General features: G+C 46.4%; 1 protein-coding gene across 2 annotated transcripts in view; it reads left to right on the top strand.

Moving 5' to 3' along the window:
• Positions 1–441: 441 nt before the first annotated feature.
• BST1 (bone marrow stromal cell antigen 1) overlaps positions 442–17,991 on the top strand; it is a 30,271-nt gene continuing 12,721 nt past the window's right edge. For both annotated transcript variants that reach the window (XM_073342467.2, XM_073342468.2), the window contains exons 1-5: positions 442–3,314; positions 13,067–13,196; positions 14,494–14,629; positions 15,198–15,280; positions 16,735–16,811. In XM_073342467.2, the coding sequence (XP_073198568.1) occupies positions 3,136–3,314; positions 13,067–13,196; positions 14,494–14,629; positions 15,198–15,280; positions 16,735–16,811 (605 nt within the window). In that variant the 5' untranslated portion in view covers positions 442–3,135. The remainder of the gene's footprint in view (positions 3,315–13,066; positions 13,197–14,493; positions 14,630–15,197; positions 15,281–16,734; positions 16,812–17,991) is intronic.

Here is a 17,991-nt window from a genome sequence, read left to right as displayed (position 1 = left end):
TCTGGCGGCGCACTCCCACGGCACTGCCAGAAGTGGCCAGCAGAGCTCTCCACGTACTGCTCCTGCCTGCAAGCACTGCCCTCACAGCTCCCATTGACTGGGAACGGGAAACGGCAGCCAATGGGAGCTGCAGGAGTAGTGCTTGCAGGCAGGAGCAGCACGCGGAGCCAGGTGCCCCCACACACACACAGGGGCCGCAGGGGTGCATTGGCCCCTTCTGGGAGTGGCATGGGCAGGGGCAGGCAGGGAGCCTGCCTTAGCAGCAGCCCCGCTGCACCACAAACTGGGAGCTGCCGGAGGTAAGTGCCACCTGGCAGGAGCCTGCACCCCATACCTCCTCCTGCACCCCAAGTCCCTGCCCCAGCCCTGAGCCCCCTCCCAGAGCTTGCACCCCTCACTCCCTCCTGCACCTCAACCCCCTGTCCCACACTCAGCCCCAAGCCCCCTCCCACATTCCGAACCCCTCGGCCCCAGCCCCGAGCCCTCACCCCCTCCTGAACCCCAACCCCTGCCACAGCCTGGTGAAAGTGAGCGAGGGTGGGGGAGAGCGAGCGATGGAGAGAGGGAGGATGGAGTGAGCGGGGAAAGGACAGGGTAGATCCTGGGTTGCACTTAAATTCAAAAAGTGATCTTGTGCATAAAAAGATTAGAAACCACTGGTTTAGGAAGACAGCAAGCTGATCCCTGATATCAAAAAAGTTGAGAAACACTGCTGTAGATCACTTGGTAAGTTGTACTTCATAGAATATCAGGGTTGGAAGGGACCTCAGGAGGTCATCTAGTCCAACCTCCTGCTCAAAGCAGGACCAATCCCCAATTTTTGCCCCAGATCCCTAAATGGCCCCCTCAAGGATTGAACTCACAACCCTGGGTTTAGCAGGCCAATGCTCAAACCACTGAGCTATCTGTCCCTCCAACAATATACTTTTTAATACAGTCAAATGCAAGGTCATACTTCTGGAAACAATGAATATATAGCACTCTTACAGGATGGGGACTGTATTTTACAAAGGGGCTTAGGAGTCCTAGTGGATAACCAGCTCAACATGAACTTCCAGTGTAATGCAGTGGCTACAAGAGCAAATACCTAACAGTGAGAACCTAAAAAAGCTCAATCTATTAAATTGTTTAAAGAAAGGATTCAGAGGTAACTTAAATCTCACAGAAAAAGGCATAATTAGATCTGGTGGCTGAAGGCTGAAGCTAGATAGACTAGAAATAGGACACAATTTCTTTAACAGGGAGGGTAATTAACCATTCGAGCAACATGCAGGGATTTGGTAGCATCACCATCACTTGAAGTCTTTACATCAAGATTGGATGTCTGTCCAAAAGATATGGTTATGGGTATGATACAAGAATCATTTAGTGAAGTTTTATGGCCTGTGTTATGCAGGAGGTCACACCAGATGATCACAATGGTTCATTCTGGCCTTAAAATCTGTTTGTGAAATCCTGGTTCCACTGAAGTAAATAGCAGAATTCCCATTGACTTCAATGGAGCCAGGATTTCACCCTATGAGTCTAAGCCAGGCTTGGCGCACTTGCAGACATTGTGGATAATACATTGATGTTTGAAGTCAATCTTCATGCCGTGCACCAGAGATCTAGGGAAAAGGGGTCAAGTGAAATCTGAATAAATGCATCATAAGACCTGCAGAAGTACAGTATATTGACTACTTTGTCTCAGGAGTTTATCAAGACCAACAGTGCAAAAAAGTGGCATGAATTTCTGAGGTGAAACTACCTGAAAATCATGCTTACCTGGGAATATATTGGAGATGGCAAATCACCTTGCCAAGTTTCTACCACTATTTGTGGAAAATCTTGGTCCCACCAAGAGTTCTCCTACAGAAAGATGATTAACAGGAATTATCTTCATCAAAATGAATCAGTTAACCTACTAGTGCAAGCATATTGGCATACTGTGATATAACTAGACGGTTAACAGTTCAGGTGTTCAGTGAGGATTTAGGGATGTGCTACTACAAGAAAGGAGACCAATGGTATACATCCCAGGCGCTCACATCCACAGGCAAACTACACAGTTGTGAGCATTTCTATCAATATGTACAGGAAAGAAAATTGACAGTGGAGCTACATTGATTTACATCAGCTGAGGATCTGGCCAAGATCTTATCCAGGGCAGACAGACAGTTGGCGGAGAATATATATATAAATTAATTTGTTCAATACATGCGAAGTTAAGTTTAATCCATTTGATTCTGAGTACAATTGATTCCAGACCACAAGGCAGTTTTCTTCAGCAGGAAGACTTTATAATCTGTTTTATCACAACACAAGTTTTGTTGCCAGACTCCATAGAGAAATGAAAAGATATGGACAATACTTATGTCACCTATACTGATTGTGTTGTGAGAGTTATGATGTGTGAACTCTTGTTATAAAGTTAGTGCTTTAATTGTTGTGTATTCCTTCACAGTTTATGCTTTGTAGTGTTGTTGCAGGCATGTGGGTCCCACGATATTAGAGACAAGGTAAGTGAGGTAATATCTTTTATTGGTCCAACTTCTGTTGGTGAAAGACACAAGCTTTTAAGCTACACGGAACACTTCTTCAGGTCAGAAGTTTGTCTCGTTCACCAACAGAAGTTGGACCAATAAAAGGCATTTCCTCAATCATCTTGTCTCTTGATTTATTCTTGACATTGCTATTTCAGCAAATTGTGCAGTTAGTAGAAAAAGTTATGTAAGAAGTGTAACACTGTTTGAAATAAAATGGTATTAAAATATTTTCATTAATTCATGGCAAATTGCCATGTTCAGTATATTGTAGCATTCCAGTGAGTATTCAGCAAATCTGAATTTTTGTTAATGGTACATCAGTGATATGTTTTCTTTAGAGGGGGTGTAATATTATCTAATAGTCACAAGATGGCAATAGTACAAATAGTTTTACAAGCTGGATTTTTCTAATGACTTTTAGCTCTGCAGTAGTCCCAGGAAGCTGTTGCATTTCACAATATAGTTCATTTTCTATCGGACTCTGCACCTAGAATCATTTAAGTGCAGGGCCACAGCCTATATTGATACACAAATATAAACTGCAGTCTTCTCTTTTCCGTTTGGACATTTGATTATTTTATTTCTTTATGACTTTGGTTCTCACAATTTCATGATGAACAGCTTCTTCTTGTCTCTGTTAGTAGGTCTTCTTTTCAGTAAAGACTATGTTAAACCCACAGAAATAGATGGGAAGAAGAAATGGAAAGGTGAAGGTACCACACCTAATCTGGAGAGCATTGTAATTGGAAGATGTTATGAATATATTAGAATTGTGAATCCAAGTGTTGGGTAAGTAATTTTCTCTTTCTGAATCAGTCTCCACACTTTAATGGTTTTACAAATCATAGGCCTGATACGACAGTCTTAATCATAGGAGTAGTCCTGTTGAAACCAACATATTTGTAATTGTTGAGAAATCCAAAATTCATCTTTAAAATAAATATATTAAAAGGGATCGGGGGCGGAGGGGGCGCAATTGTTATACCAATAAATTAAAAACCAGCAGGATCTTATTAAAGGAAAAAAGGCAAAATACCACATTTATTGTGAACACAGAAAGATTCATAGTAAGCAGTTAGTTACAGCTATAACGTTCCATTCAATCTCATATTTATTCACACACACACACACACACACGTTCTGCAAGGTTGTTATCATAGTTACCAGCCTTAGAGTTGCTCATGCCAAGCCACTGGCCAGGTGGCCTGGACATGAGGTGGGAGCAGGGCCTTGTCAGATGCTCATCTGATGCTCCTGGAAGTTGGTTTGTAGAATCAGACCCCAAAGTTCTCACTTTTTAGAGTCTATTTTTATAGGAATTTCTTCCTATGCCAGTCTATGGGAATTGCTTCATCATGCTGTTGCTGAATCAATCAGCAGATAGCACATTCCTCCGTGCTGCTAGATGTTATCTTGTTCTTTGGTTCTCCCATTCTTGAGGCTGTTGGGTGGATTCCAGTCTGCCCTCCGGGGGGGTCCTCTGGTTATTTCCACTTGACGCCTTCTTCAGCAGATGGACACTGGATTCTTAGGCTGGCACCTCCCTGATCATTCAGTTATTATCCACACCAAGCATCCATCCACATACATCCTCTATCTCTATTTTAATCACAATTGTTAATACAACAAAAGGGCGGGGAGTTTCTGGGTGCTGTTTCTGTTGTTAGAGTATTGCTTTGAGTCTCTCTCTCTGTGAATTGCTTTGAGAACAGACTCTGTCTTAGAATGTACTAACACAATTAGCAGCTTGCAAGTTTCACACAGAGAGGGAGAGAAACAGTACCAAAAACCAAGAGACCTCTTAATTAGTAATACCCTGGAATTTAAACTCTGGGGAATCAAACTCATTTGTGATTTTAATACAGAACTTCTTTAATATGATCCAACATAATATTGTCAGGAGTTCTTCAGATTTTAGCTGATCTTTTCTTTTATACTTCAGGAACCTTAATGAAAAAAGCTGAAGGGACAGGATATCTAATTTAACCCTCTTGTGCTTTATGTTGTAATGTATGAATTTCTGAGAGCCAAAACCTGGCCATATTGACATGTTTCTTATAGTAACTTTAACTGTATTACTTTAACCCTAAATTCTAGTTCCAATGAATGATACAACAGACTTGTGGACCCATATGAATAACAATGGTGAAAACATGTTGAAACGGGTGAGATGAGAATTAAATAAGATTTTGGCTGAAATTGATGTGACCCAGGGTTTCATTAGAACATATTTTAACAAAGACTAAGATTCTGAGCTCATCCTGCAACAAATTAGGGTTTGACTGGAATGTTTAGATTAAAACAAGGCTTATGCACTGTGACGCAGCAGGGATGGGGAGTGTTGACCTGGGAATGTGGCAGGGGAGTTTCACTGGGGATGGGGTACCTGAGAGCCTCTAACCTGAGCCAGGAGGGGAGGGGTAGGTAACACCTCTGCCCGGAAATGTGGACAAAGGCTGCAGGAGAGAGCCTGCTGGGGTGGGGTGGGGGATGGGAGGGTTAGTTTCAGTTTGGTGCTGGGTGGTGGAACGCAGGGAACCCCAGGGCTGGGGTCTAAGCTCCCTGCTCCCCCAGAAGGACTTGACTGAGGGGTCCTGGTTGTACCCACAAGCTCCGTCGTAGACTGTGTTCCTATTGTCCAATAAACCTTCTGTTTTACTGGCTGGCTGAGAGTCACAGTGAATCCCAGGAAGAGGGGTGCAGGCCCCGGACTCCCGCACACTCCGTGACATCTGGTAGTAGCGGTGGGATCTACTGCACCCCATGAACGGCGCTTTCTGCAGTAAGTGACTAGGGAACAGTAAAACGAAAGGGGATTGATGGGGACCAGGCATGCTGAAGATTCAGAGAGATGGTTTCAGGGGGCATTTAACCCCTGGGAGTGTGTGACCAGAGAGAAGGACTTTTGCAGTAACAGGGTCCCCCGGGGGATTGCAGCAAGCAGTCCCAGGGGCAGAGGAGTCTGCAGCTTGACCCTGGCAAAGAGGTGGTGACCTCAGGAAGGACTGGCACCCTAGGGTTTCTTCCTGGAAACCGTGGAAAGCTGCACAGGCCTGCGAGTGGCCAGCAGGGAGATGTATGATAAACGCCTTAAGAGCGACCTAGTGGAGCTGTGCAGGCAGAGGGGGCTGCGCATTGGGAGGTTCATCAAGGAACAGCTGATTGCCCAGTTGGAGGAGTGGGATCGCTTGGATGACCCGATCCCTGTCCCTGAGGGAAGCTGCCCAGTGGATGCAGTGTGGGCCCTGGGGCCTGACCGGCTGGGAGGGGTCAGACTGGTGCCGAGGACATCCCGAGACCCTTCCTACCTATGCCTGGGGGAGGGGTTGGAGGAAGCCCAGCGAATACCGAGGGCACCCTGACCCCGGCAGCCAGCAGGGGATCCTCCCGGCGGAACTCCCCATTCCTGGAGCGGAGGCGGCTGGAATGGGAGAGGGAGATGAAAATGAGGGAGCTGGAAGATCATGAAAAGCAGCGTCAGCATGAGCGGGAAGAGGAGGAGAGGCAACGCCAGCATGAACAGGAGGAGAAGGAGAAGCAGAGACAGCATGAACTGGAGCTGGCCAGGCTGAGGAGCAGTGAGGCCCCGGCTGCAGTGAGTGAGGGGAGACCCAAGACTGCAAGGAGCTTTGATAAGTGCTTCCTGGCCCAGCGTAAGGAGTGGGAGGACATAGATAGCTTCCTGACAGCCTTTGAGAATGCCTGCAAGATACACAGGGTTGACATTGCAGACAGGCTCCAGTTTCTCACCCCCTTACTGGGCCCCAAAGCCGTGGAGGTGTACAGCTGAATGGCAGGGGACTACGAACTGTTCAAAAAGGCCCTGCTCCGTGAGTTTGGGCTGACCCCCGAGATGTACCGGAAAAGGTTCCAGAGTCAGCGTAAAATGCCTGAGGTCACATACCTACAACAGGTCAACCGAATGCAGGGATATGCCCGCAAGTGGGCAGCTGGGGCCCAAGCTAAAGAGGATCTGCTTGACCTAATTGTACTGGTACAACTGTATGAACAGTGTCGTTCTGACCTGATACTGTGGTTGGTGGACAAAAAGCTAGAGAACCCACAGCATGCAGGGCAGCTGGCCGATGAGTTTGTGAACAGTCAGTCAGGGCGTAGCAGGGAGGAGTCCCAAAAGAACAGGCCCCCCACGATGCAGATAGAGAGAGAGAGAGAGAGAGAGAGTCACCATGGGACCTCCCAGCAGGGAAATATGGAGAACCCCCTCCCAAGGGGAACACCTGGCGTCGGGACCCTCCGACCCGCTCAAGGGGACCAACGTGACCTGAGCTGCTATCACTGTGGCCAGAGAGGCCACGTACGGACCCAGTGCCCCAGGCTCAGGAACAGATTGAGCAGACCCAACCTACCCAGTGTTAACTGGGTAGGGACCCAGCTGGACGAGGGGCAGACGGCCCAGGCAAGGGGGGCTGCCAGCTTACCATCTGCTCAGGAGGGAAGAATACCCCCGGCTAGCTCTGCCAGGGGGCTGGAGGCTCTGGACTCAGGGTTCTCGGTTTACAGGGTGGGCGCGGGGCTGTCCCTCCAGAGAGAGTGCCTTGTTCCCCTGGAGGTAGGTGGGAGAAAGGTCAATGGATACTGGGATATGGGCGTGGAGGTGATGCTGGCCCGGCCTGGCCCGAGGTGGTGGCCCCAGATCGGGTGGTGCCCAACACCTACCTGACCCTAACAGGGGTGGGTGGGACCCCATTCAAGGTGTCCGTGGCAAGGGTACACCTGAAATGGGGGGCCAAGGACGTGGGGGTGCACCACCATTTGCCCACTGAGATTTTGATGTGCGGGGGGACCTAGAGGACTGGCCAAGCAACCCCCAGACCGCTCTGGTTGTGACCCATAGCCAGAGCCTGCGAGGGGCACTGCGCCCTGACCTTGGGGAGGGTACCACACCGTAGGTGCAGGACCCTAACATGGTGGGGTGGGAACACCGAAGGGCATGGCTCAGAGAGGCTGTGGCCTCAGACCCGGCCAATGAGAGGGAGCTGGTCTCCATCCCTTCCCCAGCCGCTGAGTTCCAGGCTGAGTTGAGGAAAGATCCCTCCTTGCGGAAGCTCGGGGACTTGGCCGACCTCAGTGTGGTACAGACCATGAGGAGAGGTTGCCAGGAGAGGTTCCTGTGGGAGAAGGGGTTCCTGTACCGAGAATGGGTCCCCTAAGGGAAGTGGAGTCCTGTGGGATCAGGAGGCAGCTGGTGGTACCCCAGAAGTATCGCCGCAAGCTACTGTACCTGGCCCATGACATCCCCCTATCAGGGCACCAGGGAATCCGGCGCACCCGGCAGAGGTTGCTACAGAACTTTTACTGGCCTGAGGTCTTTACCACTGTCCGGCAGTATTGCCGATCCTGTGACCCCTGTCAGAGGGTGGGGAAGGCCCGGGACAAGGGGAAAGTGGCTTTGAGACCTTTGCCCATCATAGAGGAGCTTTTCCAGAAGGTGGCCATAGACATAGTGGGACCTCTCAGCAAGACGACCCAGTCGGGGAAGAAATACATTCTGGTGGTGGTAGATTTTGCCACCCGCTACCCTGAGGCAGTGCCCTTGCCTTCCATTGAAGCAGACACCGTGGCAGATGCGCTCCTGACCATTTTCAGCCGAGTGGGGTTCCCCAAGGAAGTCTTGACAGACCAAGGATCCAACTTCATGTCGTCCCTGCTCCGGTGCTCGTGGGAGAAATGTGGGGTCCGGCACAACTGGGCCTCAGCTTATCACCCCCAGTCCAATGGACTAGTGGAGAGGTTCAATGGGACACTAAAGATGATGCTGAAAACCTTTATGAACCAGCACCCACATGATTGGGACAAGTACTTACCTCACCTGCTGTTCATGTACAGGGAGGTACCCCAGGAGTCTACCGGATTTTCACCTTTCGAACTGTTATATGGAAGGAGGGTAAGGGGCCCCTTGGACCTAATGAGAGACGAATGGGAGGGGAAGGCCACTCCCAGTGGAGAGTCAGTGGTGGAGTATGTCCTGATCTTCTGAGAGAGACTTGCTTAACTCATGGGCCTGGCCAGGGAGAATCTGGCCAGAGCCCAGAAGAAGCAGAAGGTCTGGTATGACTGCATGGCGTGGGCCCGTGCCTATGCCACCGGGGATCCGGTGATGGTTCTCATCCCCGTGAGAAAGAACAAACTACAGGCTGCATGGGAAGGCCCTTTCAAGGTTGTCAAGCAGCTAAATGAGGTAAACTAGGTGGTGGAGCTGTCTAAACGGGCGCACCACCGCCGGGTGTACCATGTGAATATGATGAAGCCATATTATGCCAGGGGGAATGTGGTGTTGGCCGTGTGTGGACATTGGGAGGAGCAGGGAGATGACCCTCTAGTAAATCTATTCAACTGGGACCAGAGCTGGTTCACCCCTGGAAACAGTTCCCCTCTTGGATCAGCTAACCCCTGCCCAGCAAGCTGAGATCAGGGGGGTGCTGCATCCGTACCGACAGCTGTTTTCCAACCAGCCTGGACGCACTAATCTGACTGTCCACCAGGTGCAGACAGGATCGCACCCACCGATAAGATGCTCCCCCTTCCGAGTCACAGGGAAAACTGCTCAGGACCTGGAAAGAGAGGTCAGGGACATGCTGGCTTTGGGGGTGATCCAGCCATCTGCCAGTCCTTGGGCCTCACCGGTGGTGCTGGTCCCCAAAAAGGACGGGTCGATCCGGTTCTGTGTGGACTATCGGAAGCTCAATGCCATCACTGTATCAGATGCCTACCCCATGCCCAGGCCTGATGAGCTCCTAGACAAATTGGGAGGAGCTCGATACCTTACCACCATGGACTTTACAAAGGACTACTGGCAAGTGCCGCTGTTCCTGTCCCTGCCTTTCGGCCTCAAGGGAGCGCTGGCCACCTTCCAGTGCCTGGTGGATCAGCTACTGAGGGGGACGGAGAGTTTTGCCGTGGCGTATATTGATGACATCTGTGTCTTTAGCCAGACCTGGGAGGACCATGTGTCCCAGGTTAGACAAGTGCTGGACCAACTCCAGGAGGCTGGGCTGACTGTAAAAGCGGAGAAGTGCAAGGTGGGGATGGCTGAAGTATCTTATCTGGGCCATCAGGTGGGGAGCGGCCGCCTAAAGCCGGAACCAGCTAAGGTGGAGGCGATCAGAGACTGGACCGCTCCCCACACCAAAAAGCAGGTCCAAGCCTTTATTGGGTTGGCAGGATACTACCGAAGGTTTGTGCCCCCTTTAGTGCCATAGCCACCCCCATCACCGAGCTATGCAAGAAGGGGAAGCCAGACAAGGTGGTCTGGACCGAGCCGTGCCAGGAGGCTTTCTGGGCAACTGAAGGAGACTCTGGTCAGTGGCCCAGTTCTGGCAAACCCAGACTTTGACAAGCCCTTTATGGTGTTCACTGATGCCTCAGACATGGGACTGGGAGCAGTGTTAATGCAGGAGGATGAAAAGGGGGAGAGACACCCCATCGTGTACCCGAGCAAGAAGTTGCTACCCCAGAAGCAATACTACGCGGCCATCGAGAAGGAGTGCCTGGCCATGGTGTGGGCCCTCAAGAAACTAGAGCCATATCTCTTCGGGCGACACTTCACTGTGTACACGACCACTCTCCCCTGACCTGGCTGCACCAGATGAAAGAAGCCAACGCCAAACTCCTGAGGTGGAGCCTGCTCCTGCAGGATTATGATATGGACGTGGTCCATGTAAAGGGAAGTACCAACATGATAGCAGATGCGCTGTCCTGGAGAGGGGGCCCTGAACTTCCCCAGGTCACTGGTCAGAGTGACCCCGCTCAGTTCAGTCTCGAAGCGGGGAGAGATGTGACGCAGCAGGGAGGGGGGAGTGTTGACCTGGGAATGTGGCAGGGGAGTTACACTGGGGATGGGATACCTGAGAGCCTCTAACCTGAGCCAGGATGGGGAGGGAGAGGTAACACCTCTGCCCGGGAATGTGGACAAAGGCTTCAGGAGAGAGCCTGCTGGGGGGGAGGGGGGGAGTAGTTTCAGTTTGGTGCTGGGTGGTGGAACGCAGGGAACCCCAGGGCTGGGGTCTAAGCTCCCGGCTCCCCCAGAAGGGCTTGACTGAGGGGTCCTGGTTGTACCCACAAGCTCCGTTGTAGACTGTGTTCCTATTGTCCAGTAAACCTTCTGTTTTACTGGCTGGCTGAGAGTCACAGTGAATCCCAGGAAGAGGGGTGGAGGCCCCGGACTCCCCCACACTCCGTGACATGCACCTTTCTGACAAAAAACAAGTGTCTTGTTATAAGACACTCATCTGTTCTGAATAATGTAACATTTTGTAGGAAGCGGAGGGAACAAAAAGCTAGTTCCAAGGAGATTAGAGCAGAAGGCTTCTGGAAAGAGACTAAGAAAGATTTCTAGAAGAAAGAAACAAGGAGAAATAGAATGTGACAAAGAGTATTGGGATGAAAGTAATAGATATATATCTAGTAACTGGACCAGCAGTCTGCATCTACAAAAGATTATTCCAGGCTGGAAGTTAAATATTCTTCTCAGACCTTGTTCAGCAGAAGCTGAGAAGTAATAATGCAGTTTAGCAAGAGGTAGAATTACCCCTGAGTCAGAGAAAATTCTTTGTACCTTAAGAGAACCTTTGTATTCTTTGTACCTTAAGTGCAACACAAAGGTCATTTTAAACAAGTCAAGAAATGCAAAAGGTAAGGATCTCATAATACCTTTATGTTGCTCACATTTATATAAGATCTAAGGCTCTGATCTTGCATTGTGACTCAGATAGGCAGACTGCCTAAGATGAGTCCCACTGAAGTAGGAATGATTGAAATAAGGATGGAAATTAACACATGCTCAAGTTCTTTCCTGAATTGGAACCTAAACTAGCATTATAAAAAGCACAGCTACAGAATTACTGTCAATATTATGTATTTTTGTGTTTTCCCATAGGCCCATAGGTAAAGATAAAATTTTGTCATAGATTCTGTGACTTTCAGACTTCCGGGGCCTTTGCTGAAGATGTCATGGAGCTATCAACCACTGTGGGTGGTGGGGGCCCCACAGTTGTCAGGTGCTGGCCCCAGAACTCTGAGCTTCCACGGGCTGCAGTAGCCCCAGAGCTCTGAGCCGCTGGCCCTGCAGCTGTCAACCACTGTCGTGGGAAGCAGGGGCGGAGGGGCAAAATTGTCAGTTCCCCCCCACCCCAAATTATTTTTAGTAAAAGTCCCAGACAGATCACAGGCGTCCGTGAATTTTTGTTTATTTCCCCAAACCTGTCTGTGACTTTTACTAAAAGTAACTGTGGCAAAATCTTAACCTAACCTATAAGTGAATACTGTAAATCTAAACAAAGTGGAAATTTCATACTGCAAGTACAAAACAGATATTTATTCTTTATAACTGTAAATTATTTCTTGTTTATTTGCAAATTGGCCCAAAACTAGTTCTTACTGAGGAGGAGTCACCTGGACAGTTTCTGCTTGTAAAGTCCTGTGCATATGCAAAAACCCCTAACAAAAAAATTTAAATGGATAAAGGATTTTTTTCCATTCTCACATAACTCATAAATGGATGTATAGAGTTTGTTCAAACATTTACACAAATTACCTTCAGATTAAGACCAAGCATGGAAAAATTTCAGACAAAAAAGGAGAATTTTTCAGAATGTTATCAACATGTGAAAATAAAGTCTCACTGTCACTATAATGGAGGTTTCTAACAAGCAAATGCTATATTCATGCATACACACGCTTCTGTAATACATATACAATGGTTCTATAAATTCCATTGGTTGGCAGTGTAGATTACTTCTCATTCTTTAGCTGACTACTACAAAACAAATCCTGTATAACTTGTTGCTGTCTGTATTAAGTTTGCCAGGAATCACCCTTATATATGTGCCTTCCCTACCCCCACCCCATAGTTTTGTAGTTGCTAATTAAAATATCTTCAGTAGGGGAGCAGAATAATACTTTTGATTTTGTATTACATGCTGCTCAAACAGGAGATGACGAGCGATGAAAAGAAAAATATGCAGTAAATGAATTGTTCAATGGGAATTTAAGTAAATACCTGAAGTCAGTGAAGATGTTAAGTGGTGACCTGATCACAGTCTACAAGTATCTACATAGGGAAGAGATTTCTTATAGTAGATGGGTCTTTGATCTAGCAGGAAAAGGGATAATGAGATCCCTGAATCCTATGTTTCAGTTGTAATCTAGGGTCACTTAGAGCTTTGATCGCTGTGGCCAAACTCTGCTACAAATGGTTCTTTTGGGGTTAGAACATTTCTAAGTAATAAATCCCATTTTCACTACTTCTACAGTACTGCATAGCAAGCCTCGTTATGAATACTATGCCATCCATGTTTTTTGCTGAATTACTATAAGAGTCTAGCTGAATAACCCTAGTGCAAACCCTCATGTCTTAGCTACTAGTTGATGAGCTAATGATTTTATTAATTTATCACAAACTTTCCCCCCCTTAATAATCTTAGTTTTATTTTCTTTTGGGGATTGTGGGAGGTTGTGAACAAAACACATATTGCAGGTCTGCTATGGAAAAATAATATTACTATTTGTTTTAATTATTATAGTGAGAAGAACTGTACAAAGATATGGGAAGCTTTCAAAAAGGCTTTCATGAATAAGGATCCTTGCAACATTTTACCATCGGACTATGAGTTATTTATTAACCTGTCACTGCATACAATTCCACCTAACAAGGTACTGATTATCAATGGTGTGTTAATGATCATCTATCATCTCTCCCCTGATCTGGCAGTCCAGAATTGACCAGATTTGATATGGTGGGCCATGCAATGATTTTCTGCCCACTTTGTGGGTTGCAGACCAAAAGGTTGAGAACCAGTGTTCTAGTCCTTGACCCCACAGCAATGAAGTGTCAGAGAGATGTAACATGGTTTAGAATTCGTTGCTACAATACTGAACTTGCAGCCAAATAATTATGATTTTAAGCTGGTCAGCACTATTACAGATAAGTATGTGTCCAGTTAAACAGCTGAAAGTGTATAAAAGCCCTCAAAGCACCTTAATTAAACCAACCTCAAAACCCATCTTATGCATGTTTAAGAGTAAATATCTTCATTCAACTCTGTCAAGTGAGCTCTCTAATTTCAATGTCACCGTTGTGAAGGATATGTTTATACTAGAAACCCTACAGTGGCACACCTGTGCCACTGTGGTGTAGACACTACAGGGACAGGAGAGGTTCTTCCATCACTGTAGTAAATCCATCTCTCTGAGAAGCAGTAACTAGGTCGACAGAAGAATTTTTCCACCATCTAGCAGAGTCTGCACCAGGGCTTAGGTTGACAATTACATTGCACAAGGTAAGTAGTTAAGCCAACCTAAGTTTGTAGTGTAGATCAGACCTTAGTTTTGTTTTACTTGTATTTAGGGCTTGTCTATATGGAGACTTAGTGTGCAGCAAGTTGGTGTGTAAATCTACAGCCTGCCAGCCTGCCACACACAAAGTGGTCATGTGGACCCTGCTGCCACACACTAAAAGTTCCATAGTGCTACTTTCAGTGCATGGCAGCAGCGTCCACATGGTCACTTAGTGCACTGTAGTTTCACACCCTGGCTTGCTGCACACTAAGTCTCCATATAGACAAGTCCTTAGTGTCTATATACCTAGCTTTTCCTGAACCTGTCAGCTTAAGACAGGCAAATTCTAGAAGGCTTGAGTCTTTCTATAGTTCAAGTTCTGTTCTCACAGTGGTGTAAATCCCCCCCAAAAATCCACTGTCAAGTAATGCCAGATTTACACTATTGTGAGGGCAAACTTTGTCCCTATAACTTTTAGTTGAAGTATAGAATTGTTTTTAAAGTATTTAATGGACAGTAGTTTGATTAGAACAAGCCATCTGTGAGATTCTGAAGTATTTAGAAATCATTTCAAAACATGATTTAAAATGTTTTCCCGGCCACGCAGAAGTGACGGCATCATGCACACACATCCAAAAGATGGTTTGTTTTTTGTTTTCTTTTCTTTCCTTAGTCTCTTTTCTGGGAAAATAACCATCTGCTGGTCACTAGCTATTCTGATAGAACTCGTCGCTACATGCCTCTTTGTGATACTTTAATTGGTTCATTTGGAGATTTCCTGAACTGGTGTGGACAAGCAAACGATACTGGTCAGAAAAGAACTGATATAATAAAAAGTTGGTTATAAATTCATGGTGGGGCTAAAAAGATAGACTGATTGCTTTGTACTGGAGCTATGGGTCGGATTCTGCTCTCATACTCCCGGTTTATGTGGGTAACTCCCCTGAACTGAGTGTCCTGATTCTCCCCTGGCTTGTACTGTATAGACATTTACACTTCAACTGCGGCTGAAGCATACACTGAAATTTTGAGGGAGGTGTTGTGATGGTGGATTTAAGTCACCTTTTCATTTCCTGGATTCTGGGGCTTTCTGTGCACCAGACCAGTTTTATGACATGAGTTAGAGCAGTTTCCACAGACACAGGGGTCTATGCTTTGAGACCACAGCATGTCATGGTTTGTACAAAATGTAAGGGCTGGTGAAAAGGAGGAGAGAAATGGTGCAGTACTGTCATGGATGGATATCCTATCAGATCTCCAACCATGCAGAACCTAGAACAAAAAACACATACAATATATATTGTAAAGCCACTTTGGATTTTCTATTTCCACCTGTCATGATATCTTTAATAATGAGCACTATGTTTCTTCCCACAGGATTTAATTATGATTCCTGTCCTACCACAGAAGAGTGTGAAAATAATGCAGTAGAAACTTTCTGGAAGATCGCATCAATCACTGTAAATCATACTGTTTACGTTCATTAAGCATGTCTATGGAGATAGTTCAGAAAGCTTTAGTAGGGCCAAAAGATTTTTTTTTCTGGAGTTCTTACCTCTAGCGTAGGCATATCCTTAAGATCTTGTATAGACTATAACTTAAAGGTATGATGTAAGGAGGAAAAGCATAAGGTTGACTACCTTATGTGTTAAAAATGCCATCCACTCACCTCAGTGGTTGGAGGAAGATGACTGGGCAGGCAGCAAAAGAGGACAGCTCCAGCAGCAACAGAGGGAGACATTCAATGAGGGACACTGGGTAGCTCCTCCCCTTCCCCTCCTCCCCCCCCCCCACTTATAATCTGTGGTACCTATTGGCCAGCTGGAGGGAAGGGTGCTGATTGACCTGCATCCCCCAGCTCAGAGATTTGACTTTGAGCACAGACCATGTGAAGCCTCTTGCACCTGTGTTCCAAGTGGGGCTGGGGAGTTTTTTCACCTTTTTCGCAGCACCCTCAGTCCACAGTAGGTTAATTAAGAATGTGCTTAGTACCTAACTGAGGTACTTGCTTGAGTTGTTAATTTGTCACAATTTGTGGACTGTTTTCAGTGCCGTTAAAAGGATACAATGAACAGTTCCCCTAGATAAAAGACCTGGGATTTTAGTGATGGACCTTGGGCTCAGGGGATAGAGTCAGACCTTGTGGCCCTTGCAGGCTGGGGTTCCCACCCTTTTGCACCCTCTGTTTCCCTCATGGGGGTGTGGGAGTGGGTAGGACTTAGAGTGAGCTGAGTCCAGGGCAGGTAGGCTGAGGAGAGCCGCCACCCTGAGTTATGGGTTACATGGTAAAAGCTGACTAAGGCTGACTAAGCAGATGATCTAAGTTGTAACCCCTGCACTGGAACCACTTACATGACTGGTATATGAGAGTATGGGTTCTGCAGTTAGTGCCCTTTCCATGTGTTCAAATTAACAAAAGGTGTGGCCTGTAGTTTAAAATCCATCCATGTCCTCATTTCACCACTGTGTCCAGATCAACCACAGATTGCCTAGGATTTTAATGTGTTAGTGAACGTGTTAAAATAGACCTTTTTCTAGTGAAAACAAGGCCTAGGAGATCTTAATGCTGACGAAAGGTGCCAGATTGACAGTCTTGAAGATGAAAATACAGCAAGTACAATACAGAGTTGCAGTGCAAAACTTCTCATAGTGATCTGTTAAAGTGCCCCAACCTTGCCCTGGAGGAACCACTTCTAGGGTTGAGAAGACAGATCACCTTTTATAGCCATAAAGTTCTAATCCTCTCTACTGCAACTGCCAGCTAGGGAACCAGTTTTGATGGTGGTTTTGCAACTTGGACATTTTCACTTATAGCCCCCTCCACTGGCCATGAGTATTTAGTTATAGTTTATAATCAGTATATAAAAATCTATAGGGGATGTTCTGAAGAATAATCTTCCGTTATCTATTGCAGTATGCAAAGCAGAGCTCGGGGGCAATATACGTTATGCTGAATGGTTCTGCGATAGGGGGCGCCTATCCAGTCAAAGGGTAAGAGAAATAAAGTAATATTGTGTTAATATTTTAGGGTTTGATTGAGAAAAATCAAACATTTGGCTATTGTACCACACAAAGCTGTGGAAGTAATAATTTTCAGAAGTCTGTGGCATCAAAGCCAATCTTTTTATTTATTTATTTTTTTAAAACTAGACCTGGAGTAAAATTTTAGAAAGCACTTGGGTACCTGTTCTGCAGCGTCCTGTATTCTAATTTGTCAAAGGCAACAGAAGTAAAACTTGACTGTTACACAACATTGTTTATAAAAGCAAAAACACTGAATTTGTCCAGACAAAAAGGTCTATTGCTACCACCCAAGGACTGTGTTGAGATTATGACTAGTAAACAAGAGAAGAATAGAATCAGAAATTAATGGATCAAAATTGCTGTGTTAGAAAGTAGGCCTAATTGGAGGACAAAATAATGACAGGGAAGGGTGATTCCATCCATCACCCCCTTTTAGGGTCCTTAAAAGAGACTTTGGGAGAGAGAGATCAAAATGCAAGAGGACAGGTGGACTGAAAGGAGAGAGTTCAACCATCATGGCTGCTACCCCCTTGTCTCATGAGACCCCACGAATCAACTATTACACTATTGGACCTGCATCATCCTGATCCAGAAAGCACTGTGCTGACCTGACCAGGCCAGAGAGGGACCCAGATTACATACTTCAGCAACTTCATTGACTTCAGATAAATCCTGAACACCACATGGAATGTGAAACTTGGTTTCCCGCTCTCCTCTCCTCCCTCAAGTGTCTTTTTTTCTTCCTTGCCTCCTCTTTCCTGTTTCTCTCTTTTTGCCTTCTGTTTAAAAAGAGTCTGGGTTAGCAAGCAACATCTTCTGCAACATTGTTCTGAAGCTGTGGCCATCAAGGCAGCTAAAAGCAATGTCTTAAACAGCCCTACTCTGGTACAAGTTTGCCAGGTCTCCCAGTGGCTGATAAGATAGTATGCTATGTGTATATATATATATAGTATGCTATGTGTATATATAAAGTCTGCTGTAGTTTCCACGGTATGCATCCGATGAAGTGAGCTGTAGCTCACGAAAGCTCATGCTCAAATAAATTGGTTAGTCTCTAAGGTGCCACAAGTACTCCTTTTCTTTTTGCGAATACAGACTAACACGGCTGTTACTCTGAAACCTATGCTATGTTTGTATTTCTCCAGCA

The sequence above is a fragment of the Lepidochelys kempii genome, chromosome 4 (genome assembly GCF_965140285.1).
Source record: "Lepidochelys kempii isolate rLepKem1 chromosome 4, rLepKem1.hap1, whole genome shotgun sequence".
In the NCBI taxonomy this organism is placed as follows: domain Eukaryota; kingdom Metazoa; phylum Chordata; order Testudines; family Cheloniidae; genus Lepidochelys; species Lepidochelys kempii.
Note: the sequence above shows the minus strand (reverse complement) of the source record. Positions and strands in the feature narration are given on the sequence as shown.